At 47.5% G+C, this 27,708-nt stretch overlaps 1 protein-coding gene across 2 annotated transcripts in view; it reads right to left on the bottom strand.

The window, feature by feature from the left end:
- Nucleotides 1-7,175: 7,175 nt before the first annotated feature.
- The window catches only part of SYTL3 (synaptotagmin like 3), a 321,014-nt gene continuing 300,481 nt past the window's right edge, over nucleotides 7,176-27,708 (bottom strand). The window contains exon 16 of one of the 2 annotated variants that reach the window (XM_069725923.1): nucleotides 7,176-9,323. In XM_069725923.1, the coding sequence (XP_069582024.1) occupies nucleotides 9,196-9,323 (128 nt within the window). In that variant the 3' untranslated portion in view covers nucleotides 7,176-9,195. The remainder of the gene's footprint in view (nucleotides 9,324-27,708) is intronic. The other variant, XM_069725924.1, reaches the window with a different exon arrangement.

Raw genomic sequence — 27,708 nt, forward strand, 5'->3', positions numbered from 1 at the left:
ACCACTGTCTGTTTATGAGGTAATAACTCTGGAACGCTTCCTTGGATCCGGGTGATTTAGAGAAAATTTTCTCATGACATATTGTACTTCATGATAGTGGTAAAATTTGATAAGAAAAATGAAAAATTGGCGACAATTTTGAAAATTTAGCAATTTTCCAACTTTGAATCTTCATTCTTTTAAATCACAGACATGTGTCACACAAAATACTTAATAAGTAACATTTCCTACATGTCTACTTTATATCAGCACAATTTTGGAAAAAACATTTTTTTTTGTTAGGAAGTTATAACAGCGAATTCTCATTTTTACAACACCATTTTTTTTTTAGGGACCACATCACATTTGAAGTCACTTTGAGGGGTCTATATGATAGAAAATACCCATAAGTTACACCATTCTAAAAACTGCACCCCTCAAGGTGCTCAAAACCACATTCAAGAAGTTTATTAACCCTTCAGGTGCTTCACAGGAATTTTTGGAATGTTTAAAAAAAATGACCATTTAACTTTTTTCACAAAAAATTTAATTTAGTTCTTATCTTTATTATTTTACCAAGGGTAACAGGAGAAATTGGACCCAAAAAGTTATTTCTCCTTCGCCTCATTGGGGGACACAGGACCATGGGTTATGCTGCTGTCACTAGGAGGCTGACACTAAGCTGAGACAAAAAAGGGTTAGCTCCTCCCCTGCAGTATACACCCTCATGCTGGCATGCAGAGACCCAGTTTAAGCTTAGTGTCCGTAGGAGGCACACTGATTTTTTTCTCTCTTTTTTCATCTATTCCGGACGAAGGGGGCGACGGATTCTTCTAAGGTCCGATCTCCCCCGAACCAACAACAGGCGAGCACGGGAGTTTCACCTCACCGTATCCTCTCCTGCGACGTGGGAGCCACTGCCTGAGCTGTCCTTTTTTTGGGCGACGGTTTCTCCCCTAATGGGCCCCGATCTCCCCTTATACAGACGAGCACTGGTGTTCCTACCTCCAGTATCCTCCTCTGCAGCCAGGCCTTTTTATTGCCGGACATCTGCCCTGTCCACCAGGTTCTACCCTCGGCTGTACAGTGGCTTTATCCCAGTGGCGTCCGTGCAGACCACACTGCATCACCAATGTGACTTGTGACTCAGGTGGTGGACGGTTCCTCTCCACCCCCCATGTGGGGTAGGTGGATAGAAGGCTTCCCAACCCCTGCACCGTTCCTATATATGGCACCATGGTTCCCTCTCACCTCCATCTTCAGGGTAAGTGCCCGGTGGGGGGACTGGGGGGGGGTGTCGCCGGCGGTCAGGAGGGCTCCTCATCCCTGGGCTCCATCTGCAGGCTTTTTGGGCGGTCCCTGTCCCTTTCCGGCGCTCGCGACCGCGCGCCGGGCCGAGGCCGCAAATTTAGTCCCCGGCTTCGGCCTAGCCGCTGGTCGCCGCCGCTAAGCTCCGCCCACTCCAGCCAGTGTCTGTGGCGCCGCCCCCCGCTCCTGGCGCTTCTCACAGCCGCCGAGATTTCTCTTCCTGATCTCGGCGGCCATCTTGGTCCCTCTCCTCAGCGCCGCAGCTCCTGCCTGTCGCATCTCTGGCGCGTCAGTGGCCCACGTGCAGCCGGCTTCCTCCTCTCAGAGTGAACACCCCAGCAGTTCGTCTCTCCTGGATAGCGGGACACAGGACCGGGGTAAGGAGACATCGTTAGCTCCCCTCTGCAGCGCCCTCTCAGTCACTGGTCACCTCTATATAGACCCTGTAATTTTGTCTGCATTAGCATCATGTCGCAGTCAAGGTCTAAAAAATCTTCTAAGGTGCATACAACCTTCTTTTCTGCGTGTACCACCTGCCAGGCCCCTCTTCCCAGGCCTCAAAGCTCTCCCCTCTGCTCTGCCTGCGATGCCCCGTGTGCCCAGGAGCCCTCCACTGCCGCCGACCCTGGAGTACCTAGCCCCCCCCCGTGGGTCGCCTCGCTTTCTCAGTCCGTGGATTTTTTAGCTAACGCCATCAAGTCCATTCAAAATCCTCCCGGGGAACGGGGCAATCCGCTACAGGTGCTAAGGGATCCCTCCATAGCAGGGGAATCGTCGGCCAGCAGGGGCCGCTCGCCTCTTAAAGAGGCACGGTCGTCCAGAAAACGGACCCGTACTACCTCTCCGGAGCGTTCTCCTCGTCACTCAGACTCTGGCAGCTCCACCTCTCGCTCACCCTCTTTGGGGGCTCGAAGCGTTCAGGACTCTGAACATGAGTCTGAAATTTCTTTGGATCCGGAGGCTCCGGAGTTCAGAGCCACGGTTGACTCCCTCATCGTAGCAGTCAATCACGCACTAAAGGTGGATGACGATTCTAATTCCGCTCCGGAACATGCGGTCTCCTTTTCCAGAACCAAGCGTTCTCACAAAGCTTTTGCCTCTCATCCAGCCTTCCTGGACATAGTCAGGCGTCACAGGGAACACCCAGACAAGCGCTTCACGGGTAAGAAGGTCTTGGTTTCCAAGTATCCCTTCTCAGCTGATCTCGTGAAAGACTGGACGGATCCCCCCACGGTAGATCCGCCGGTCTCGCGCCTGGCTTCTAAGACTCTTCTCTCAGTCCCGGAGGGCGCTTCAATTAAGAGTCCCACCGAACGCCAGATAGACTCTCTAGCTCGCTCGGTGTACGAAGCCTCTGGCTCGTCCCTGTCTCCCTCCTTCGCCGCGGCCTGGGTGTCCAAGGCTATGGTTTCCTGGGCGGATGCCCTAGCGAAATCCATTAATGAGCAGGACCTCCCCTCGGAGATGGCGGACCTGGCTAAGCAGCTAGCCATGGCCAGCGATTATGTTATGTTCGCATCTCTCGACGCGGCAAATTGCGCTGCTTCGGCGGCTTCCAACGCCATCGCTATTAGAAGGGCCCTTTGGCTCAGAGATTGGCGCGCAGACTCTTCCTCTAAAAAATCCCTGATTTCTCTCCCTTTTCAAAGCGGGCGTCTTTTCGGCGAAAAGCTTGACCAGCTTATTTCCGACGCCACAGGGGGAAAGAGCAAGTTTCTTCCCCAACAGAGGCCCAAGGCGGCTTTCCAGCGCCAGCCTTACTTTCGTTTTCGGCCTTTTCGTACCAACTCTGCCTGGTCCAATCCCTCTGGCCTTCCCAGATCGGACCGCTCCGCCCGCGCAGACAGACGTTCGTCCATCCTTCAGACCTAATCCCTCCTGGCGCGGGAAACCGAGGCAGCCCCGAACCAGAGGTTCCAGACCTCCCAGATTCCCTTCTCAATGACTCGGGAACAGCGCCAGTCGATCCCAGAAGAGTAGGCGGTCGTCTACTCCTTTTTCAACAAGCCTGGCTCTCCGTCGTTCACGACGAATGGGTCAGAGATCTGGTATCGTCTGGCTACAAGATAGAGTTCTCCTCTCCCCCTCCCACTCGGTTCTTCCCCTCTCGTCTTCCCAGTTCGGGAGCTCAGTCTCGCGCCCTTCTTTGCGCCATCCACTCCCTCCGCCAGAGCGGGGTCATCGTGCCGGTCCCGGAACACGAGAGGTTCAGAGGCTTCTACTCAAACCTCTTCGTCGTGCCAAAGAAGGACGGGACCGTTCGTCCCATTTTGGATCTGAAGCTTCTGAACAGGTGCGTGAGAGTCCGGCACTTCAGGATGGAATCGCTCAGATCAGTCATCTCCTCCATGGAAAGAGGGGAATTTTTGGCCTCGATAGACATCAAGGATGCCTATCTTCACATCCCGATCTTCCCGCCTCATCAGAGGTTCCTTCACTTTGCCATTCGAGAGGACCATTTTCAGTTCACAGCCTTGCCCTTCGGTCTCGCCACGGCACCCAGGGTGTTCACCAAGGTCATGGCGGCTGTCATGGCCATTCTTCACTCTCGAGGAGTCGTCGTATTACCTTACTTAGACGATCTCCTCATAAAGGGCCCGTCGTTTCAGGCCTGCGAGTCAAGCGTCCACATTACCCTGGATTCGCTTTCTCGCCTGGGCTGGCTGATCAACTTAGACAAGTCATCTCCCGTTCCTTCCCGTCGGATCTCCTTTCTGGGAATGATCCTGGACACTTCAAGGGGGCTGGTTTTGCTTCCTCGGTCCAAGGTCCAAGCGCTCCAGCAGGGAGTCCGTACACTCTGCCATCCTCGCCCGCGAACCATTCGGTTCGCCATGAAGATCCTGGGAAAGATGCTTGCGGCAATCGAAGCTGTTCCCTTCGCTCAACTCCATCTCCGCCCCTTACAACAGGCTCTGCTGGACAACTGGGACAGGAGTCTCTTTTCTCTCGACCTCCCTTGTCCCCTGTCTCCTCGGGTCAGACATTCTCTCATTTGGTGGACCCTGGGACCATCTCTTCTCCAGGGGAAGTCCTTCCTCCCGTTCCGCTGGTTAGTGGTAACCACCGACGCCAGTCTTCTTGGCTGGGGGGCGGTGTTTCTTCACCACTCGGCCCAGGGTCGTTGGACTGCTCGGGAATCCAGCCTCCCCATCAACATTCTGGAGATTCGTGCTATCAGACTTGCTCTGATTCACTTCCACGCTCTGCTTGCGGGTCACCCAATAAGAGTCCAATCGGACAACGTCACGGCGGTGGCTTACATCAACCACCAGGGGGGTACCCGCAGCAGGGCGGCGATGAGGGAAGTCTCTCTCATCCTTCATTGGGCCGAGACCAACCACTCCATCATCTCGGCGGTGCACATTCCGGGAGTCGAGAACTGGGCAGCGGACTTCCTGAGCCGCCAGGGCCTTGCCTCGGGGGAATGGGAACTTCACCCAGAAGTTTTTCACCAGATCTGTCTTCGCTGGGGGACCCCGGACGTGGATCTGATGGCATCCAGATGGAACGCCAAGGTCCACAACTTCATCGCTCGATCTCGGGATCCCCAGGCCATTGGAGTGGACGCGCTAATTTCTCCGTGGCATCATTTTCAACTCCCATACGTGTTTCCTCCTCTTCCCTTACTGCCGAAGGTCATCCGAAAGATCAGGACGGAGGGAGGACCGGTCATTCTGGTCGCCCCAGACTGGCCTCGTCGCGCTTGGTACGCGGAGCTCGTTCAGCTCGTAGCCGACGTCCCCTTGCGGTTGCCAGACCGCCCAGACCTACTTCGCCAAGGACCGATCTACCATCAGAGCTCACCCTACGTTTGACGGCGTGGCTGTTGAAACCTGGATTCTAGCTCGTGCTGGTTTCTCTCAGCAGGTCATTCCTACCATGCTAAGTGCTCGCAAGGCGTCCTCTGCCTCTATCTACCACCGCGTCTGGAAGACCTTCTTTTCTTGGTGCAGGCTCCGAGGGCTCCCTCCGCTCAGCTTCTCCATCCCTTGTATCCTGAATTTCCTTCAGTCCGGTCTGGATTCCGGTTTGGCCCTGAGCTCTCTTAAAGGTCAGATCTCAGCCTTATCCGTGCTGTTCCAGCGTAGGATCGCCACCAACCTTCAGGTCAAGACTTTCATTCAGGGAGTCTCCCATGTTGTTCCTCCTTACAGGATGCCTTTGGAGACCTGGGATCTCAATTTGGTCCTGGGGGCTCTCCAGGAACCGCCGTTCGAACCCCTTCAAGACGTTCCGCTCTCTGTTCTCTCTTGGAAGGTTGCCTTCCTGGTAGCGGTGACGTCCATCAGAAGGGTTTCAGAGCTCGCCGCTCTATCCTGTCGGGCACCTTTCCTTGCCTTTCATCAGGACAAGGTAGTCCTACGTCCTTCTCCCGCGTTTCTTCCAAAGGTGGTCTCATCTTTCCACCTTAACGAGGACATCATCCTTCCCTCCTTTTGTCCGCAGCCTAAACATAGGGTCGAGAAGGCTCTCCATACTCTGGACGTGGTACGGGCTCTCAGGAGGTACATTTCCAGAACGGCACACTTCAGAAAATCGGACGCCCTTTTCGTGCTCCCGGAGGGTCACAGAAAGGGTTTGGCGGCGTCTAAATCCACGATAGCTAGATGGATCCGATCTGCTATCCAGGAATCCTATCGGGTCAGGGGCAGTCCTATCCCGGCGGGGATTAGAGCTCACTCCACTCGGTCGATGGGTGCTTCCTGGGCCATCCGGCACCAGGCATCAGCGGAGCAGGTTTGCAAGGCCGCAACGTGGTCCAGCCTGCATACCTTCACAAAGCATTACAATGTGCATATCCAATCCTCTGCGGACGCGGCCCTTGGCAGGCGTATCCTGCAGGCGGCCGTTGCGCATTGGTAGTCAGATGGTACATGAAGTTACGTGGTTGTATTGTTTCCCTCCCAGGGACTGCTTTGGGACGTCCCATGGTCCTGTGTCCCCCAATGAGGCGAAGGAGAAATAGGGATTTTTGTGTGTACTCACCGTAAAATCCTTTTCTCCGAGCCACTCATTGGGGGACACAGCACCCACCCTGGTAGCCTTACGGCTAGTTATCTTTTTTAGTCTTTGACTGTTGTTTGACATGTTATGTTCCAATGTTTTTTGATATATTGTTCTCATTATCCTACTGCTTTTGCACTTAACTGGGTCTCTGCATGCCAGCATGAGGGTGTATACTGCAGGGGAGGAGCTAACCCTTTTTTGTCTCAGCTTAGTGTCAGCCTCCTAGTGACAGCAGCATAACCCATGGTCCTGTGTCCCCCAATGAGTGGCTCGGAGAATAGGATTTTACGGTGAGTACACACAAAAATCCCTATTTTGCAATTTGTCCTGAGTACGCTGATACCCCATATGTGGGGGTAAACCACTGTTTGGGCGCATGGCAGAGCTCGGAAGAGAAGGAGCGATGATTTACTTTTCAATGCAGAATTGGCCGGAGTTAAGATTGGACGCCATGTCGCATTTGGAGAGCCCCTGATGTGCCTAAACAGAGGAAACCCCCACAAGTGACACCATTTTGGAAACTAGACCCCCATGGAACTTATTTAGATGTGTGGTGAGCACTTTGAACCCACAAGTACTTTACAACAGAAGTTTATAATGTAGAGCCATGAAAATAAAAAATCTTATTTTTTTTCCACAAAAATATTCCTCCCCCCCATTATTTATGTTCCCAAGCGTAACAGGAGAAATTGGAGCTCTGGCAAAAATCAAGAGACCACTGCAAAATGTTCAGTTTGTCTGATTTTTCTCTTTATGGGTATATTTTTGAGTAAAATGTAAATTTTATTCTATAAACTTCTGACAACATGTCCCCGAATTTCCAAGCAATTTTGTATTTTTTTTCTGAAAAGAAGAGATGGTCAAATTTTTTTTTTTTTAAACAGTGCTTTCAGACCTCAAATAATGCAAAGAAAACAAGTTCATAATCATTTAGAAACAACAATACTAATGTTTTAACTCGGGAAGAGTTCAGAAATCAATATTTTGTGGAATAACCATGATTTTTAATCACAGCTTTCATGCGTCTTGGCATGCTTTCCACCAATATTTCACACTGTGTCTGGCGCAAAAATTTATGCAGTTCTTCTTTGTTTAATGGCTTGTGACTATCCATCATCCTCTTGATTTTATTCCAGAGATTTTCAATGGGGTTCAGGTCTGGAGATTGGGCTGCCCATGACAGGGTTTTGATGTGGTGGTCTCATAATTTGAGCTGTATATATGAAGCAAATGTAATAAAACAACATGATATAATCGCTTCTTTCAGTAGTGGAAAATATTCCAATAAGGGTATATCAAATTCCTTATCACAACCTTAAGCAGATGCTTCATGAAAAAATATATTTCAGAAGCCTATATTCTGGAAACCTCTTGATGATAGCTACAGCCATACTGTTAAAGAACACGTGATAAATATATTCTTTAGGTTTATGATCCGTATTCCCCACAATAAATCTCCTAATAACAATAACACTTCACAAATTAATTTTACATGTAAGAAAGGATACCCTTTAATGTATCTGTGTGTCACCTCAACAATGCAGTTAGGTCTCACGGCAAAACAATGTCATCCAGAAGTGGTAATATACAGGCACTTAGCTTCGAGTTATTACTATAGAGCAAAAATTGTCAGATATTTTGAAAAAAAATTGTCAGACATTTTGCTGTAGTTGTAAGGCAGGTTGCAACTTTTTTTTCTGCATAACAAACAACTAAAGTATACCTGCGGATACACTGCGAATAACCGCTTTTTTTGTGCGGATTCCACCTGCGGTTTTACACCTGCGGATTCCTATTATGGAGCAGGTGTACACCGCAGCGGAATCCGTACAAAAAATTGACATGCTGCGGAATGTAAACGGCATGTGCACTGCGGATTTTGTTTTCCATAGGTTTACATGGTACTGTAAACTCACGGAAAACAGCTGCAGATCCGCAGTGTCAAAACTGCTGCAGATCCGCAGCAAAATCTGCACCGTGTGTACACACCCTAAGACAATAAGCAACTCATACCTAAAAATCAGTAAGAGTAAGATAAACCTAACGTCAGTCTCACACGTCCAGATAATTCTGGTACCAGAGTTATCCGTGTCCGTGTGCTCACGTAGGCCATCCGTGTGGGATCCGTGTGATGTCTGTGAGTACGTTTTTAGGGTCCGTGTGCTGTACGTGTGTCCGTGTATTGCAACAATTTTTACAATTTTAACCCTATGACAGGAAAAACGCACACGGACAGCACACGGACAGCATCCGTGTGCGGTACGTGTTTACACGGACCCATTGACTTTAATGGGTCCGTGTGATCCGTGCTCTCCCACGAACACTGACATGTCTCCGTGTTTTAGAAATGGACACACGGTCCATGAAAACACGCTGACATGTGCAGAGACACATTTATTTTAATGTGTCTACGTGAGTCAGTGTCTCCGGTACGTGAGGAAACTGTCACCACACGTACCTGAGCCACTGACGTGTGAAACCGGCCTAACATGTAAAGTTGCATATCAGCATTGAAATGTCACCTAAATCAATTAAAAGAAACAAACATTGATGAGATATCAGTTAAACATATCCATATGTACAAGCTATACAATCAGAGTTTAGATTTCATCAATGCTTTACCAAAAGATGTATGGACTATCATTGGCCGTTAGCCACTGGATCGATTGTTGCTCACACTTTAGCTTCCCTAGAAAAGCTTCAATGATTTGTAATCCACAAATGTTTGTAACTTTATTATCACTAATATTTTAATGGCACTTTAGGTTAAATTCTCTTTTTTTCCTGATTTGTAGCAGGATAAAAAAAATCAGAACAATAAGAGTTTAATATCGTTTCCTTGAATCAGTGTGAAAGTTGAAATATGGCAAATCAACATGTGGTGCTTGGGTGTGAAGGTTAAAAATAAAAAGTCCCCTTGTTGGCTTGTAACAAAAGAGTCTCTTCCATCCATTCATTTGGCGTACTGAGGAGCTGATCCCAAAGACGTGCCGATTGGTGGCAGTAACTGGCACTCTCATCGTCACCTATAAGAGAAGTCGTCATTAACATCATATGCATCTCTGCAATGTAACTTTAGCAAATCAACCACTATCTATTATCCCTCCCTCTGAAATCTGTAAGGAGACAAGAATTTATAAATGGCGCTATAGTTGATAAATAAATTGCACAGAATACACACCGTACTTCTAGATTAACTCCTTAAGGACCGAGCCACTTTGTATGTTAATGACTGGGCCTCATTATCAGATATGACCATTGTTCCTTTAGGTTGTAATAACTCTGGAATGCTTCTGTGGCGCCCCTGATGTCTGGTCGCCACAGAGGTACTGTACCTCATCCAGAGGTGTGGGACTCGAGGGAGCACTAACCGGGACTCCACATCAGCATCCAACACCACAAAACTTAGGGAGGATGGCCTCATCCCAGTCTGGAGAGGGTTACTAGGTAGAGGGTGTGGGTGGAGAGAGTAGCAATATCATGGAAACAGTAGGAGGAGTTAGGAAAGGTCTAGAAAGTTAGCCAGTATGTGAGAGGAAAGAGATGGTTTGAGACGTGCAGAAAGGAGATCCCTGTCAGAGGGAGCTAGAGAAAGAGAGAGAAGCTCCTAATAAGAAGAGAGAGAAGGGGTCCTAGGGGCATGGATCGTGAGCAATCCACCCGTGGTGCCCGCATCCACGCTGACCATCGCCAGGTGGAGGATCACATCGCAGTGGGGGAACCGGCCCTTCAAGACTAGTGGAGGACTACAAGACTCAGCTAGCAAGCCGGAGGCTGCAGCATCTGCATGGGCTGCAGCCACATCCAACACATTCACTGAAAAGGCAGCCACATAGGATCCAGGGGACCAACAGAGAGTATCGCCCAACAAGACCTGAGGCTGCTGGATTGGGACACAATGTGTGAAGGCGCAGGGCAGGAGGGTGAGAGCCAGCGCAGCGAGACGAACAGAAAAGAAACAGAGAAAGGGTGTTCTGGAAGGTGCACCCAATTTACTTGAGAGCTGGCTGGACCACAGACCTGGAGAACACAGCACTCCGGCTGGGGACTACATCTAAGGCTACATTCACATTTGCGTTGCGCGGGTCTGCGTCGGCGACGCAACGCACAACGCAAACATGAACGCATGCAAAACGCATAGTTTTGCGACGCATGCGTCCTTTTTTTGCCAGATTTTGGACACAAAAAAAGCATCTTGCTGCGTCCTCTGCGCCCTAAAGCTTGCGGCAAAAAAGACGCATGCATCACAAAACGCATGCATGTCCATGCGCCCCCATGTTAAATATAGGGGCGCATGCGTCGCCACGGCTGCGCCCGACGCAGCCCGGCAGAACGCAAATGTGAACGTAGCCAAAGAACTGTGAGTAAAGCGTTGAAAACTGCACCCAGCTGTGTTCTCTGAATTATTCCTGAGTCACTTGCCCTGCACTACAACCACCATCATCACATTTAACACCATAACTGCCTTGGGGCCTAGCTCTACCCATGGAGAACTGTATCAAATTTGCTGCATGACCATCTACCCCAGAGGACCTGCAGCATCGGACACCATCTCATTGCCGAATACCACGGGTGGCGTCACGAACAATTCCCCTTTTTCCATAAACTTTATTCCCCTTTTCATCATCACACTTACTGGACGCCCAGGGCCACGGACTGAGTCACTGCTGCCGTAAAAAACATCACCTTAAGGCCCGGCTCGGGTATTCCACGGCCCTGGCAGGCGCTTCACTTCAACAGATCCCATTGATTCTGAGAATGTTTTTTCGTGACATATTGTACTTCACGATAGTGATAAAATTTATTTGATATGACTTGTGTTTATTGGTGAAAATATCAGAAATGTGTCAAAAATTTCACAATTTTCAAACTTCTGATTATTATGCTCTTAAATGGAATCTGTCACCCCCTTGGACACTTTTAAGCTATTACTACGCGCATACAGGTAATAGAAATGTTAACCTAGTCATAACTGTATGCCTCATAGTTGCTGTCAAGATGTGGTGAAATATAGTGGGTACAGAAAGTATTCAGACCCTTTACATTTTTCACTCTTTGTTTCATTGCAGCCATTTGGTAAATTCAAAAAAGTTCATTTTTTTCTCATTAATGTACACCCAGCACCCCATCTTGACTGAAAAATAAACAGCAATGTAGAAATGTTTGCAAATTTATTAAAAAAGAAAAACTGAAATGTATTTATACCCTTTGCTCCGACACTCATATTTAAGTCACATGCTGACCGTTTCCTTGTGATCCTCATTAAGAATGGTTCTACGCCTTCATTGGAGTCCAGCTGTGTTTAATTAAACTGATAGGACTTGATTTGGAAAAGCACACACCTGTCTATATAAGACCTCACAGCTCACAGTGCATGTCAGACCAAATGAGAATCATGAGGTCAAAGGAACTGGACAAGCATGTGAGAGGTATATTCACTTTTGCGACATACTGTATGCGTGCTTTTTTGGTTTATTCTTTTGAAGTAAAATATGTATTTATTGGTAAAATATACAGTATATTATTCTTTTGTAATTTTTTTTTAAATATACTTTTACAATATATATATATTTTTTTACTTAGTCCCACTAAAGACTGGGATTTTCACTTATTTTACCATACTTTGATCGCAGGTATAATGCATGGCAATGCACCAGAATTGCAATGGTATTCTGGTGCCCCAGGCAGATGAGCAGATCCTCAGCCCACTGTTATTTCTCTACAGGCAGATGTAAAAGTAAAAAAAAAGTTATGTACTTTAGGGGTAAGGCTCAACAGAGAGTGTGTTTTCAAAGTTAGATATGGAATCAGTCAATGTGGACCATTTACACAATACATGGGATAAATAGCGATATTCCTCCCTGACATCCTACTGTATATTTTATATGTCAGATCCAATGACGGAAACTATTATAGCTTAGGTATAATGGGGGCTGTTGATTTCAAATAAAATGTCCACCATTTGGCAGATGCCCTAATGGAATCTAAATAGACCCTGTCACGGATCGCTGCTCCCGTGGTGTCACTTATTCGTCACGTGTCTGCTCTCACACGTGACTTTGGGTTGTGCCTGCAAGGGTTAATCTATCTACCCACTCTCTGTCCAGCATTCAACCTCTGTCCTATGCTGTAATGGGAGCATAAATCACACACCGACCCAGGCCACACACCCGCTCATACGCGCTGCCACCACTCATCGAATACACGGGCGATGAGTCCCAGAAATAACTAATCAAAATATATTTATCACACATAAGGCTCATACACCTCTAGGCTATGGATTCTTTAGAACATTCAAGGTTCAACTTATTAAAGGTTTATACTTTAATAGAAAAAGGTTCAATGCTTACAAGAAAAAGGTATAAAAATATGATAATAAAAAGACATACAACTTATGCAAAACAGTATAAAATAAAGAGGAGGAAACTTACAGAAATTATCTAACTTGTAGTCTGCTTTCTGCTCCCTGAGGGGGGGTGAATGTAGTTGTGGAACACATCAGCTTTTCAGGCTGCCCTCATCATGTGAACCCCATTCTCTGTCTGCAGCCTAAATTTATAACTTTGGTCTGAGGTCAGGTTTCTAGACCGGCCCCTCAGGCCAATATCATAACTGCTGCCTGTCTGATTGGGCCACGGCCGCGCTACTAATGAATATATATTATTTTCCTCTGGAGACATGTGTGAAATGGTTCCCAGGAATACCTTCCCTCAAGCAGCATTTAGCATCTTCCCTCCAAGACCTCAGAGGTGTCAAGTGTCCCTTTGTTCTAGCTAGACCCCCTGGTGAGATATGGAGACAGAATTCCTACTCTTCCCAAGGAAGTACATATTAACACCTAGGTGCCACTGGCCTTCAGGACAGGTGCTACTTTATCACTAGACAGATGTCAGAGGTCACTACACACATATAGATATATATAATATATATACACACATATTCCACCACACCTCCCTCATTATGAACGTGCATGGGGGTTGACTTACAGGTCAGCTCCCGAGCATGTATCTGGTTCTGTGCCATCTTGGCGAGAAAGGCCATCGGCATTGCCATGATCAACTCCCTTCTTGTGCTGAATTGTGAAATCATATTGCTGAAGTATCAAACTCCATCTAAGCAATTTCCCATTGTCCCCAACTACTCGGTTGAGCCAACTCAGTGGGTTATGATCCGTGATCACGGTGAAGTTGCGCCCATAAAGGTATGGTTGCAGCTTCTGCAGAGCCCACACAATTGCCAAACATCCTTTTTCAATGGTGGCATAAGCCACTTCTCTGGGCAGGAGTTTCCTGCTTAGGTACAGAATTGGGTGTTCCTCTCCTTGTTGGTTCACCTGGCTGAGAACTGCACCTAGCCCATAGGTGCTGGCATCTGTCTGCACTACAAACCGGCGAGTGTAATCTGGAGCCTGCAGGACGGGTTAACTAACCAATGCCGACTTTAGGGCAGAAAATGATTCCTCACACTGAGGACTCCAGGAGACAATTTTAGGAAGCCTCTTCCTGGTCAGATCAGTTAACGGTTTGGCCAGAGCACTGTAGTTTGGTACAAACCTCCTATAGTAGCCAGCCGTACCCAGGAAGGACAGTACCTGCTTCTTGGTTCGTGGGGTGGCCCAGGCTGTAATGGCTTCTACCTTTCCTGGCTCAGGTTTTAGCAGTCCTCCCCCCACCCGGTGTCCCAGGTATTGAACTTCCCGCATGGCTACCTGACACTTCCCTGGCTTAACAGTAAGACCTGCAGTTTTAAGCTTTTGCAACACCTGCGAAAGATGTACGAGGTGTTCCTCCCAAGAATCACTAAAGATGGCTATATCATCAAGATAAGCAACGGCAAAACCATCACATCCTTCCAATAAGTGATTGACCAACCTCTGGAAGGTGGCAGGGGCATTCTTCATACCAAAGGGCATCACCAGAAACAGCCCGAATGGCGTTATAAAGGCAGACCTCTCCTGAGCTTCTCTGGTCAGGGGTATCTGCCAGTATCCCCTACTCAGGTCCATGATGGTAAGGTACGATGCTTTAGCTAGCTGCTCTAACAGCTCATCTATCCTCGGCATGGGGTAGACCTCACATGTAGTCAATACATTTAATTTCCTGTAGTCTACACAGAACCGGGTAGTACGGTCCTATTTTGGGACAAGAACCACAGGCGAGGCCCAGGCACTCTGGGATTTTTGTATCACCTTGAGTTTCAGCATCTCCTCTACCTGTTCCCTCATGTGTGCCTTCACCTCTGCTGACACACGGTATGCAGACTGCCGTATTGGGGGATTAGTACCAGTGTCCACATGGTGAACTGCTAAAGGCCCCTTCACATTAAGCGACGCTGCAGCGATACCGACAACGATCCGGATCGCTGCAGCGTCGCTGTTTGGTCGCTGGAGAGCTGTCACACAGACCGCTCTCCAGCGACCAACGATGCCTGTAACCAGGGTAAACATCGGGTAACTAAGCGCAGGGCCGCGCTTAGTAACCCGATGTTTACCCTGGCTACCATCCTAAAAGTAAAAAAAACAAACACTACATACTTACCTACAGCTGTCTGTCCTCCAGCGCTGTGCTCTGCACTCCTCCTGTACTGACTGTGAGCACAGCGGCCGGAAAGCAGAGCGGTGACGTCACCGCTCTGCTTTCCGGCTGACCGACGCTCACAGCCAGTACAGGAGGAGTGCAGAGCACAGCGCCGGGGACAGACAGCTGTAGGTAAGTATGTAATGTTTGTTTTTTTTACTTTTAGGATGGTAACCAGGGTAAACATCGGGTTATTAAGCGCGGCCCTGCGCTTAGTTACCCGATGTTTACCCTGGTTACCAGTGAAGACATCGCTGGATCGGTGTCACACACGCCGATCCAGCGATATCAGCAGGAGTCCAGCGACGAAATAAAGTTCTGGACTTTGTTCAGCGACCAACGATCTCCCAGCAGGGGCCTGATCGTTGGTCGCTGTCACACATAACGATTTCCTTAACGATATCGTTGCAACGTCACAAAAAGCAACGATATCGTTAACGATATCGTTATGTGTGAAGGTACCTTAAGTGTGTCCTCCCAGGCTCCCCTGTGAAGACTTCGTTGAACTCGCTGACCGCCCCCATCAGCTCTGACCTCTGACTGTGGGATAGCTCAGGGTTAAACTCTGCTGACTCCAGGGACTCCATGCACTGAGTCCCAGTCCCCATATCTAATAGCAGATCAGCCTCCCCCTCTTCAGGCAGGCTACAGACAGGTAAGACACAGGCCTCCCTGCCATGATGAGCCTTCAACATATTTACATGAAACACTTTCTGACGCTTTGCATGCTCATCTAGTGTCACCACATAATTAACATCATTCAGCCGCTTATGTACAGTATATGGTCCCTCCCATGCGGCCTGCAATTTGTTCTGTAACATAGGGACCAGCACCCAAACCTTCTGCCCTTCCTCGTAGGCCCTAAGTCTGGCATTACGGTCGTACCAGACCTTCTGGTTGGTTTGGGCATGGGCCACATTCTCATGGGCCAGGTTGCTCAGTTTTTGCATTCTCTCTCAGAGCCGCAGTACATATTCGACCACTGAGACTCCAGTAGTGCTGGGGTCGTCCTCCCAACAGTCCTTAATCAAATCAAGTGGCCCCCTGACCCTCCTCCCATAGACCAGTTCAAAGGGGGAGAATCCAGTAGACGCCTGGGGTACCTCTGTAGGCAAACAGCAGATGGGGAAGGTACCGCTGCCAGTCTCTCCCTTCAGTCTCCACCAACATTTTGAGCATTTGCTTTAATGTTCCATTGAAGCGCTCGCAGAGTCCGTTGGTTTGGGATGATAGGCGCTGGCCACAAAATGCTGTGCTTGTATTCTTTCACATAGGCTTTCCATCAGATCAGACATGAACTGGGTTCCCTGATCGGTCAACATTTCCCTGGGGAAACCCACACGAGAGGACACAGTCAGTAAAGCATCCGCCACTTTGTCTGCTCGGATGGAGGATAGTGCCACAGCTTCCGGGTATCGTGTAGCATAGTCCACCACTGTGAGGATGTACTTTTTGCCAGAGCTGCTAGGGATTGCAAGTGGCCCTATGATATCCACAGCCACTCGCTGGAAAGGTTCATCGATCACAGGCAGTGGTATCAATGGAGCTTTCTGTATATTCCCGGACTTTCCAACTCGCTGACAAACTACGCACGATCGGCAGTAATTGGCAATATCTGTCCCCATCTTGGGCCAATAGAAGTTATGTGTCAGGCGAGCTTTAGTCTTTTGGATTCCAAGGTGTCCGGCCAAAGGAATTTCATGGGCAATCCTCAATAATTGTTCCCTAAATGGATAAGGGACAATCAGCCGCCGTTCATTGTCCCAAGATTCTGTAGTATCCGTGGGGATAGTCTCTGTATACAGTCTGCCCTGGTCCCAGTATACTCTCTCTTTGCCAGAAGCAGCAGGGGGTTGGTCTGCAAGACATCTGAGCTCCTCCAGACTGGCATCTGTCTGCAGGGCCTCCTGGAAGCTCTGACAGTCAGCCTGCAGGCCCCGGCCTAGTGTGACTGCCAGGCCCTGGTCTGAAGCTGAGTTTCCAGTGTCTGTTATCAGGGACCGTGGTGGGTCTGCCATGTATGGAGGCTCCGGGACCACAGTATGGGCCTCCTGTTCTGGCAGTTCTGTCTGAGACTCATCCTCTAATCTCTGGGCCTGAGTCTGAGCGGCAGCCTGACTCCGGGTCACAGCTGCCACATATTTACAGTCCTGTGCATTGGGACATTTTCCCTCCTCGTACGGGATCTCAGGTGGGTCACTTTCTTCCACCTTCTCTGCATCATTCACTTGCAAGGGAGGAACATAGTGGGACACCATCCTCCCCAGGTCCGTGCCTAGCAACACAGTGGTGGGAATAGCCTCTGATACTCCCACTTCTCTCAGTCCTTTCCCTGCTCCCCAGTCCAGGTACACACGGGCCATGGGCACGGCGGGGCTGACCCCTCCAATCCCGGTTATAGACATCGTCTTTCCTGGTATGATATCGGCAGGGGTTATCATGGCTGGATGCACCAGGGTCACCTCTGCCCCAGTGTCTCTGAGACCAATGGTGACTTTATTGCCAACAGTGACAGATTGACAGTTCTCATTAGCCCTCACATCAGAGCCGGCTACAAAGAGGACAGACGATGGGGGCACAGTCGGCTTTGTGGTGGTAGTTGGGCGTTTCTCCCTATCAGGGCAGACAGTGCTAACATGTCCCACTTTGTTGCAGGAGAAGCACCGGCGTGCATCACCTAGAGAATGTCTATTTCCCGGGGCCCCATAGGAGGTGGGCTTGGACAGCACTGGTGATCGGCCGGCAGAGGGATAAGGTCCCCGTTTGGCTTACCTCCCCTCCAGCTGAATCCCGATGGCTTCCGCACCTCAGGCATCCTGTTAGCCACATAGCAGTCCGCAATCCTTGCAGCCTGATCCGCAGTTTGTGGCTCCCGATCAGACACAAATTGTTGTACATCCGTGGGGCACATGTGAAGAAATTGATCCTTCACCATAAGATCTGTTAAGTCCTCAAAACTGTTGACAGAAAAGTCCCCTAATCCATTGGTGGAACGTGGTTCTCAAGGTGCCCACAACATCCGCATAGCTGTCAGTTGATCCACGTTGTAGGTTCCGGAACTTTCTACGATACACTTCTGGTGTCAGGTTGTATTTCCTGATCAGGGCCTCCTTTATGGCCTGATAATTCGCATCTAGCTCTGGTGGGAGGTCAGCAAAAACTTCCAGGGCTTTGCCTCTCAACCCTGGGGTTAGATACTGTGCCCACTGCTCACGGGGTAGATGGTACTGCCTGCAGGTTTTTTCAAATCCCCGCAGGAAAGTATCTGAGTCTGTATCCTTCTCCATCACAGGGAAGTTTTCAAGACGTGGCCTCCTTGGATTTATGTCCTGGGAGGGGGTTATCTGAGGACTGATACCCCGCTCTAGTTGAGCCATCTGAAGCTGGAAAGCTCTCTCCTCCCGGCGTTCCGCAGCCTCTCTCTCAGCCTGTCGGTCTGCAGCCTGTCGGTACTGTAGAATCAGCTGCTTGCGCAGATTGGGATCACTTGTTCCCAGCCGTTGTAAGTCCATTTGCAAAGTACAGTCCATAGGCTCCTCAGCACTGGCATTGCTGACATTTCCATCAGGCATCTCCGGTGCAAGAGCTGGCATTGCTGGGTCTCTCTGAGGTGGGCTCTCTCCTTGCCCTGATGTTCCAGCACTTTGCTCTATGTCCTGCTCGACCAAGGCGCGTATCAGCAGTTCCTTGGATCTGTCGGCTGTCTCTATTCCTCTCTGCTCACAGAGGTCGGTCAGAGCTTCTTTGCTCAGCTTCTTGTACTGGGCTGCCATATCGATGAACAGCCTTTGCCAAATAAAAGATAGAAAAGAAAAACGGGGAGGGGAAACTGTTTGCAAGTATGTCTAAGTAAGCACTGAGTTGAACCTTGAAGAACTGGTGCACTCCTCGCAAGGATACCAATTCTTTAGTACAGGCAATAATTGCTTAAACCATGCACTAATGCTCTAATAGAAATAATTCTATCCCACCGCTCTGCCACCAATTGTCACGGATCGCTGCTCCGTGGTGTCACTTATTCGTCACGTGTCTGCTCTCACACGTGACTTTGGGTTGTGCCTGCAAGGGTTAATCTATCTCCCCACTCTGTCCAGCATTCAACCTCTGTCTTATGCTGTAATGGGAGCATAAATCACACACCGACCCAGTCCACACACCCGCTCATACGCGCTGCCACCACTCATCGAATACATGGTCGATGAGTCCCAGAAATAACTAATCAAAATATGTTTATCACACATAAGGCTCACACACCTCTAGGCTATGGATTCTTTTGAACATTCAAGGTTCAACTTATTAAAGGTTTATACTTTAATAGAAAAAGGTTCAATGCTTACAAGAAAAAGGTATAAAAATATGATAATAAAAAGACATACAACTTATGCAAAACAGTATAAAATAAAGAGGAGGAAACTTACAGAAATCATCTAACTTGTAGTCTGCTTTCTGCTCCCTGAGGGGGGGTGAATGTAGTTGTGGAACACATCAGCTTTTCAGGCTGCCCTCATCATGTGAACCCCATTCTCTGTCTGCAGCCTAAATTTATAACTTTGGTCTGAGGGCAGGTTTCTAGACCGGCCCCTCAGGCCAATATCATAACTGCTGCCTGTCTGATTGGGCCACGGCCGCGCTACTAATGAATATATATTATTTTCCTCTGGAGACATGTGTGAAATGGTTCCCAGGGATACCTTCCCTCAAGCAGCATTTAGCATCTTCCCTCCAAGACCTCAGAGGTGTCAAGTGTCCCTTTGTTCTTGGCTCTAGCTAGACCCCCTGGTGAAATATGGAGACAGAATTCCAACTCTTCCCAAGGAAGTACATATTAACACCTAAGGCCCCGTCACACTTAGCGACACAGCAGCGATCCCGACAACGATACGACCTGTCAGGGATCGCTGCTGCGTCGCTTTGTGATCGCTGGTGAGATGTCAAACAGTGCGATCTCCCGACGACGCAGTAGCGATGCAGCGACCTGTACAACGATGCTATTTCATGACGATTCAATGGGACGTCCTGTCAAAGAGGTCGTTGGTAAGGTGTCAAACACAGCGATGTGTGCTACCCAGCGGGACCTCAACGATCAAAAAACGGCCCAGGCCATTCCGACAAATATCAGCGATCTCACAGCAGGGGCCTGGTCGCTGCTACGTGTCACACAAAGCGAGATCGCTACTGAGATCGCTGTTGCGTCACAAAACTTGTGACTCAGCAGCGATCTCGCTAGCGATCTCGCTTTGTGTGACGGGGGCTCTAGGTGCCACTGGCCTTCAGGACAGATGCTACATTATCACTAGACAGATGTCAGAGGTCACTACACACATATAGATATATATAATATACAGTATATACACACATTTCACCACAGACCCCATTAAAGATATAGGGATATGAATACATTTTTATTCTCTTAAGGTCACGTTCACGCGTTCAGTATTTAGTCAGGATTTCACATCAGCATTTGTAAGCCAAAACCAGGAGGGGGTGATAAATGCAGAAGTAGTGACTACTAGTGATGGCGAGCACTAAAATGCTCGGGTCAAGCAATTTGTAATACTCGGGTACTCTGACAGAAAAACGAGCCCAATGTAAGTGTATGGGGGACCCAATCATTTTTACCGCGATTCCCCCCCCCCCCGGCGGTCCTTTTAAGGGCTAAAAACATCTGGAAATGATGGAAACACTGCTCAAATGACATGGGAACATCATGACAAATGTCTCTGGAAGCATTTCTGACTCCTAGGTCACAGCTGTAAGCAATGTTGTCAGAGTTTCATGCAATTTTTACAGGTGCATCGAAAAACATACAAAACCGAAACCCAAACGGATTTTTCTGGGAAATATGTTAAGTTACACCCTTTCCAAGGTAATGACTTGTATATAAGGCAAAATAATTAACTCCAAACAAAAATGTTCCTCCACCACTTTGGCTAGGTTCACACGCAGCGTTTTTTGAAGTGTTTTTCATCTTTAGCATTGCTTTCAACCACTACAAATGCATTCACTGGGTAATGTCATTGTAACATTTAGCAACCCTAGCTGGCCATGTGATGTGTGACACATATTAAAACACTGCGGAATATGTTAGCGCTATATAAAAATAAAGATTATTATTATTACATAAGGAGACACATCTTGTTTCATTTATGAAGGAGGGGCTCTTAGGCCAGGGTCACACTAGAGAGTTTTACGGACGTATGAGAGGCGCAACAACAACGCATTGCACACGGACCAATGACTCTCTATGGGGCAGCTTCTATCTGGCGTATATTACGCTGCCGTATTTTACGGCCATACAAAATCGCAGCATGCTGCGTTTGTCAGAGTATTGCGCAAAAAATACGCCAATGAAAGTCTATGGAGGCGAGAAAAATACGGATCACATACGGACCAACAGTGTGACTTGCGTAAAATACGCAAGAATACCGCAGGTGACAGGAAATGTGTCAAGCCCTCAATCAGGAAGCTCAGACATGCTAATTAGCTGAAAAACCCAGACAGATATCCCAGAAGTCTGCCGCACGCTTCCACGGAGTCTTCAGCATCATGGCCAATATTATAAATGTGGAAATGCTGCTGGTCCTGGTGCAAGAGAGGCCCAAATTTTGGGATCAGAGAGATACCCTTTACTCCAACCGGGCCAGAAAAGAGGCGGCATGGAGGAGCATATGTGGGATCCTTTTTCCAGAATATGAGCAGCGGCCATATGAGGTCCAGAGGCAGATAAGTAAGTACACTCATGTTTCTCACACTCTGAATATAATTGCAAACTGCATTACCAACAGGAATGTGGTCAGAATGTTCTTTAAATTAAGATTAATCTCATTTATATAGCACCATTAATTACATGGTTCTGGACATGAGAAAGGGGTTCTGCTCAGATTTGTTGACATGCCATTTACATTTTACAAATTTACAATCACATACTGCTACAGAGGGGAGAGGACCCTGTCCTTATGGGAGTAAAATCTATGTCTTTTGCATTATATCATATTGTGCTGTTGGAAGTTACAATATTTATGTTGATCTTTTTTGAAAAATGCAGGTTACTAGGCCACATTAAAATCTGTAAAATCAATGACACATTGTGGTACCACTGTGCACAATGGCCTTATACATTTTTTTTGGTCCTTTCATTGCAGTGGAAGATGTTATGAGATGATGGCGCAGCATACACGACCAATATGGGCGTGAAAGACAGCAGAGGGCCAGGAGTGGGTCAGCAGCGCCTTCCAAAAAGCGAAAATATATCTATTATGACCAACTTTCCTTTTTGGACCCCAGTATGGATCTGAGACCGTAAGTAAAAACATAAAACATAACACATATCTTTAATAAAGGTAAAATTGTAAATTGTGAAAAAATATTCCTAAACTTTACAAACAGAACACAGTCCAACCTCACTGAGAGGGAGACCGGCTCAGACTCGGAGGCCCTGATAGATCCAGTTGGGGAAGGAGAAGAGGTGGCTGACCCATCTTCAGATCCTCACAGGGACATCCCTCATGGAACTTCTTCATTTGCACCACAAGATCCGGCAACAACTGGCCAAGAAGCTGCACCACCACCCACAGCAGCACCAGTTCCAGTAAGCCAGGATGATCCTAGAAACAGTAGCAGCCCTACTGTTCCACTGGAGACATCCCCACAGCCTGCTGTCATTTCCCGCCGTGGCCGCAGAAGGAGAGAGCTGCAAGACTATCGCAGGAATTTGGACATTGGGGCCCTCAATTATTTGGCCAGGGCTGCACAGGATGATGGTGAGGGGGCCTATGCGAGGAGCCTGGCCCGCTACCACCGTACCATACCCCGTGAGGTGAGGCTACGTGAGAGGGTGTTTTCAAATACTTATTGATGCATGTACCACACCAAATGAACCTTATGATTTGTTTGAGTTCATTGAGAGATGGCAGCTGTCAGCACGTAACGTCCTGCGCCTTCCATCACCTCAACAGGTGCATGCTCAACAAGTATTTGAAGCACCCCCTCCACGTGTGCCTACACCTCTACCCCTTCCCACCCAAAACCCACCAAGGCCAGCACATTATCATATGCCATCATACCATCAACCTTCCCAATATGGCCACTTGTCCAGACCCAGTGCTGGAGGCTGGTCCCAACCTGGGTTTGGATGACATGGCCATATTGGTGGGGGTTATGAGGCAAGGCCTTATTTACAACATCATGAGGGCCATAGTCAAAACCCTTATTATTTGAGCGAACACACAATTGGCCAATATGAGCAAGGCCATCATTTAGAGCAGGGTCAGACATCATACTCCCAGGATGTTGTACAATTGGCGCAACAAAGGCCACCTGACCAGGACCCTGAGCTTCCGCCATCACCTCCACCAACTTACAGAAATCTGTAATGTATTTTGTTTTTTTTTAAGCCTTGGTTTTATACTTTACTGTAAGAAAATTGTTTATTTTATTCCGCTGTGATAGCACTTTGGTATGTTTTTTTTCAAATGGTTTTTGGATGCTTACATTTAGATATAAAACCATATGATATCAATATGGTGTTTGTAAAAAAAAAAAAGGCTTTTGACATAAGTAAAAATATATATTCAAAATTCAATTTTATGTTGTTGGACCAATCATTACAATATCATACTCAATTACATGTGAGGGCTTATCTTTTGCGGGACAAGTTCTACTTTTGAACGACACCATTGGTTTTACCATGTCGTGTAACAGAAAATGTGAAAAAAATTCAAAGTGCGATGAAATTGCAAAAAAAGGGCAATCCCACACTGTTTTTTTTGCTTGGCTTTTTTGCTAGGTTCACTAAATGCTAAGGCTGTGTGCACCCGTTGCGGATTTGATTCCAGATCCGCAGCTATTTTTGCCGCACAGAATTGCATCAAATCCGCAGTGTAGTGCACAACCAATGTAAGTCTATGAGAGCCGCAGACTTGTGCACATGCTGTGGAAAAACCTGCACCAAAATGCAGCTTCTTATTTCCACAGCATGTCACTTCTTTTGTGCCGAACTGCAGCGTTTCTGCACCCTTAGACTTTCATTGAGTCGGGCACATCCGCAGAAAAACCGCAGATTTAAAAAAGATCTCCAGTTTTTCTGCGGATGTGGGTCCGAGAAACGCTGCAGTTCGAGAGGAGGGAAGTGTGTGGGTGGTGACTGTGTGCATATATGTGTGTGCGGGCGGGGTCTGCGGGCTGTCCGGATGTGTGCGGGACTGTTCAGGTGTGTGCGGGGCTGTTTGGGTGTGTGCGGGACTGTTCGGATGTGTGCGGGTGTGTGCCTGGCTGTTCGGGTGTGTGCGGGGCTATTCGGGTGTGTGCTGGGCTGTTCAGGTGTGTACGGGGTTGTTCAGGTGTGTGCCTGACTGTTCGGGTGTGTGCGGGCGGGGTCTGCGGGCTGTTCGAACGTGTGCAGCGCTGTGCAGGACTGTTCAGGTGTGTGCGGAACTGTCCGGGTTTGTGCGGGGCTTTGCGGTGGTCTTTTGGGGTGTGTGTGCAGGCATCATCTGATGGAACTACAAGTACGCAGCATCCAATCTGCAGCTAATTCGGATGTAATCCAGACAGTGGACACACACCCTACACTATCTATACATCTATCTCTAGATATATCTATCCAGATATATCTATAGATAGATATATGAATAGATGTATGCATCTATAGATCTATCTATATGTAGATCTGTCTATCCATTTCATCTATCTGTCTATCTGTGTCTGTAATTGAGTGTGGGTTAGACAAATGTAAAAGAGGAGGTTGAACAATACTGACATCACAATTTTTTTTGTTCAATAAAACATCTTTATTTAGCTTTCAAAAACGTATAAAAACCGTGCAAAAAATGCACCAAAAACTAATTTAAAAATGCATTAAAACCGCACCAAAAACTGCATAAAAACGCATCAAAACCGCACCAAAATTGCATCAAGACCGCACCAAAAAGTGCATCAAAACCGCACCAAAAAATGCATCAATGCCGCACCAAAATTGCATCAAGACTGCACCAGAAACTGCATCAAAACTGCACCAAAAACTGCATCAAACCGCTCAAAAAATGCACCAAAAACTTCATCAAACCTGCTTCAAAACCGCACTAAAAACGCATCAAAACTGCATAAAAAACTGCATCAAACCCGCACCAAAAGCTGCATCAAAACTGCACCAAAAACTGCATCAAAACCGCACCAAAAGCTGCATCAAAAACTGCATCAAAACTGCACCAAAAGCTGCATCAAAACTGCATAAAAAGTGCACCAAAATCTGCATCAAAACTGCACCAAGAATTGCATCAAAACTGCACCAAGAACTGCATCAAAACCGCTCAAAACCGCACCAAAAAATGCATCAAAGCCGCACCAAAATTGCATCAAGACTGCACCAGAAACTGCATCAAAACTGCACCAAAAACTGCATCAAACCGCTCAAAAAATGCACCAAAAACTTCATCAAACCTGCTTCAAAACCGCACTAAAAACGCATCAAAACTGCATAAAAAAACTGCATCAAACCCGCACCAAAAGCTGCATCAAAACTGCACCAAAAACTGCATCAAAACTGCACCAAAAGCTGCATCAAAAACTGCATCAAAACTGCACCAAAAGCTGCATCAAAACTGCATAAAAAGTGCACCAAAATCTGCATCAAAACTGCACCAAGAATTGCATCAAAACTGCACCAAGAACTGCATCAAAACCGCTCAAAAACGCACCAAAAGCTTCATCAAAACCACACCAAAAACTGCATAAAAACGCATAAAACCTGCATCAAATCCGCACCAAAAGCGCTCAAAAAACGCACCAAAAACATCAAAACTGCACCAAAATTGCATCAAAACCGCGCAAAAAACCACACCAAATACTGCAGCAAATACTTATTCAAAACCGCACAAAAACCAAAACAAAACCGTGAAAAAACGCAGCTGCGTTTTCTGCAAGGAGATGCAGGTTTTGTGCAGAAAATTCTGCACCCAAATCTGCAACGTGTGCACACAGCCTAAAACTGAGCTGCCATTATGATTCTCCAGGTCATTACGAGTTTATAGACACCAAACACGTCTAGGTTCTTTTTTATCTAAGTGGTGAAAAAAGAATGCCAAACTTTGCTTAAAAAAATAAATAAATAATTGCGCCATTTTACGATACCCGTAGCGTCTATATTTTCTGAGATATTGGGTCGGGTGAGGGCTAATTTTTTGCGTGCCGAGCTGGCATTTTTAATGATACCACTTTTGTGCAGATGCGTTCTTTTGCTCGCCCGTTATTGCATTTTAATGGAATGTCGCAGCGACCAAAAAAACATAATTTTGGCTTTTGATATTTTTTTTCTCGCTACGCCATTTAGCGGTCATGTACATTTTTTTTTAATTGAAAACAGCTGACATGTAGCGGCTTTGAAGTGGACTCACCGCTGGAGCCCACCTCAAAGCAGGGGATACTGCCAGCTTACGTACTATTTTGTCAGCTGGCAGAAAGGGGGTAATGAACAATAAGTTTCAGTTAAAACAAAAAGAAGAAAAAAATGGCGTGGGCTCCCGCACAATTTTCTGCGCCAGAGGGGGAAAGCCGACGGCCGGGGCCAATATTTGTAGCCTCCCTGGGGTTAATACTAGGGTTGAGCGAAACGGATCGGTCATTTTCATAAGTCGCCAACTTTTGGCAAAGTCAGGTTTCATGAAACACGATCCGATCCCAGCGTGGGATCGGCCATGCGGTACGTGACCTTCGTGCCAAAGTCGCGTTTCATATGACGCGTTCAGCGCCATTTCTCAACCAATGAAGGAGGACGCAGAGTGTGGGCAGCGTGATGACATAGTTCTCGGTCCCCACCATCTTAGAGAAGGGCATGGCAGTGATTGGCTTGCTTTCTGCGGCGTCACAGGGGCTATAAAGGGGCGTGCACGCCATCTTACTGCTGCTGATCTGAGTATAGGGAGAGGTTGCTGCAGCTTCATCAGAAGAAGGGATAGGGTTAGGCAGGGAATATAAACCCCCAAACAGCTTGTGCTGTAGCGATTTCCACTGTCCAACACCAAGGGACAGTGGAGGCTAGATTTCTGTGCATCCGCTCTGTAGCTCATTGGGCTGCCTTATAAGGCTCCCTGATAGCTGCATTGCTGTTTGTACGCCACTGTGCAAACCAACTGCTTTTTTCAAAGCACAAACCCTGTTGCGCCTTCCTTTCTGCACAGCTATCTTGTTTGTTTGTCCACACTTTTGTATGCAGCAGTCCTTTTTATTGGTGCCTGCCATACTTTTCTGAGATTACTGTAGGGAGATAGTAATTGTAGTACAGTCCCTTTTTTATGTATATATATCTTCAAGCCACTTTCTGCCCCTGAAACTGTGTAGTGTGAAGCAGTGGACCTGTATTTTTCTGCACTGTCCCACACCAAAAAAGGGAGATTTATATTGCCAATCAGTGCATCTGTGCCAGTCCAGTCTGTGGTATCTGTCTGTCAGTCATTTTCTGCCACAGAAACTATACTGTAATACAGTGGGCCAGATTTATTCACTAGTCTCCCATAAAAAAAAAAAGGGGAGATTAATATTGGCAAATCTGTGCATCTCTGCCAGTCCAGTCTGTGGTATCTGTCTGTCATTTTCTGCCACAGAAACAATACTGTAAAACAGTGGGCCAGATTTATTCACTAGTCTTCCATAGAAAAAAAAAAAAGAAGGGGAGATTGTTATTTCCAGTGTGTGCATCTGCGTCAGTCCTGTTAGTGGCATATCTGTCAGCCACTGTCTGCCACTGAAACTGTGTACTGTAATACAGTGGGCCTGATTTTCCCTGCAGTCTCACACACTAATAAAGGGAGATTTAAATTCACAACAATTTTGTGTCCACCTT

The sequence above is a fragment of the Ranitomeya imitator genome, chromosome 5 (genome assembly GCF_032444005.1).
Source record: "Ranitomeya imitator isolate aRanImi1 chromosome 5, aRanImi1.pri, whole genome shotgun sequence".
Classification (NCBI taxonomy): domain Eukaryota; kingdom Metazoa; phylum Chordata; class Amphibia; order Anura; family Dendrobatidae; genus Ranitomeya; species Ranitomeya imitator.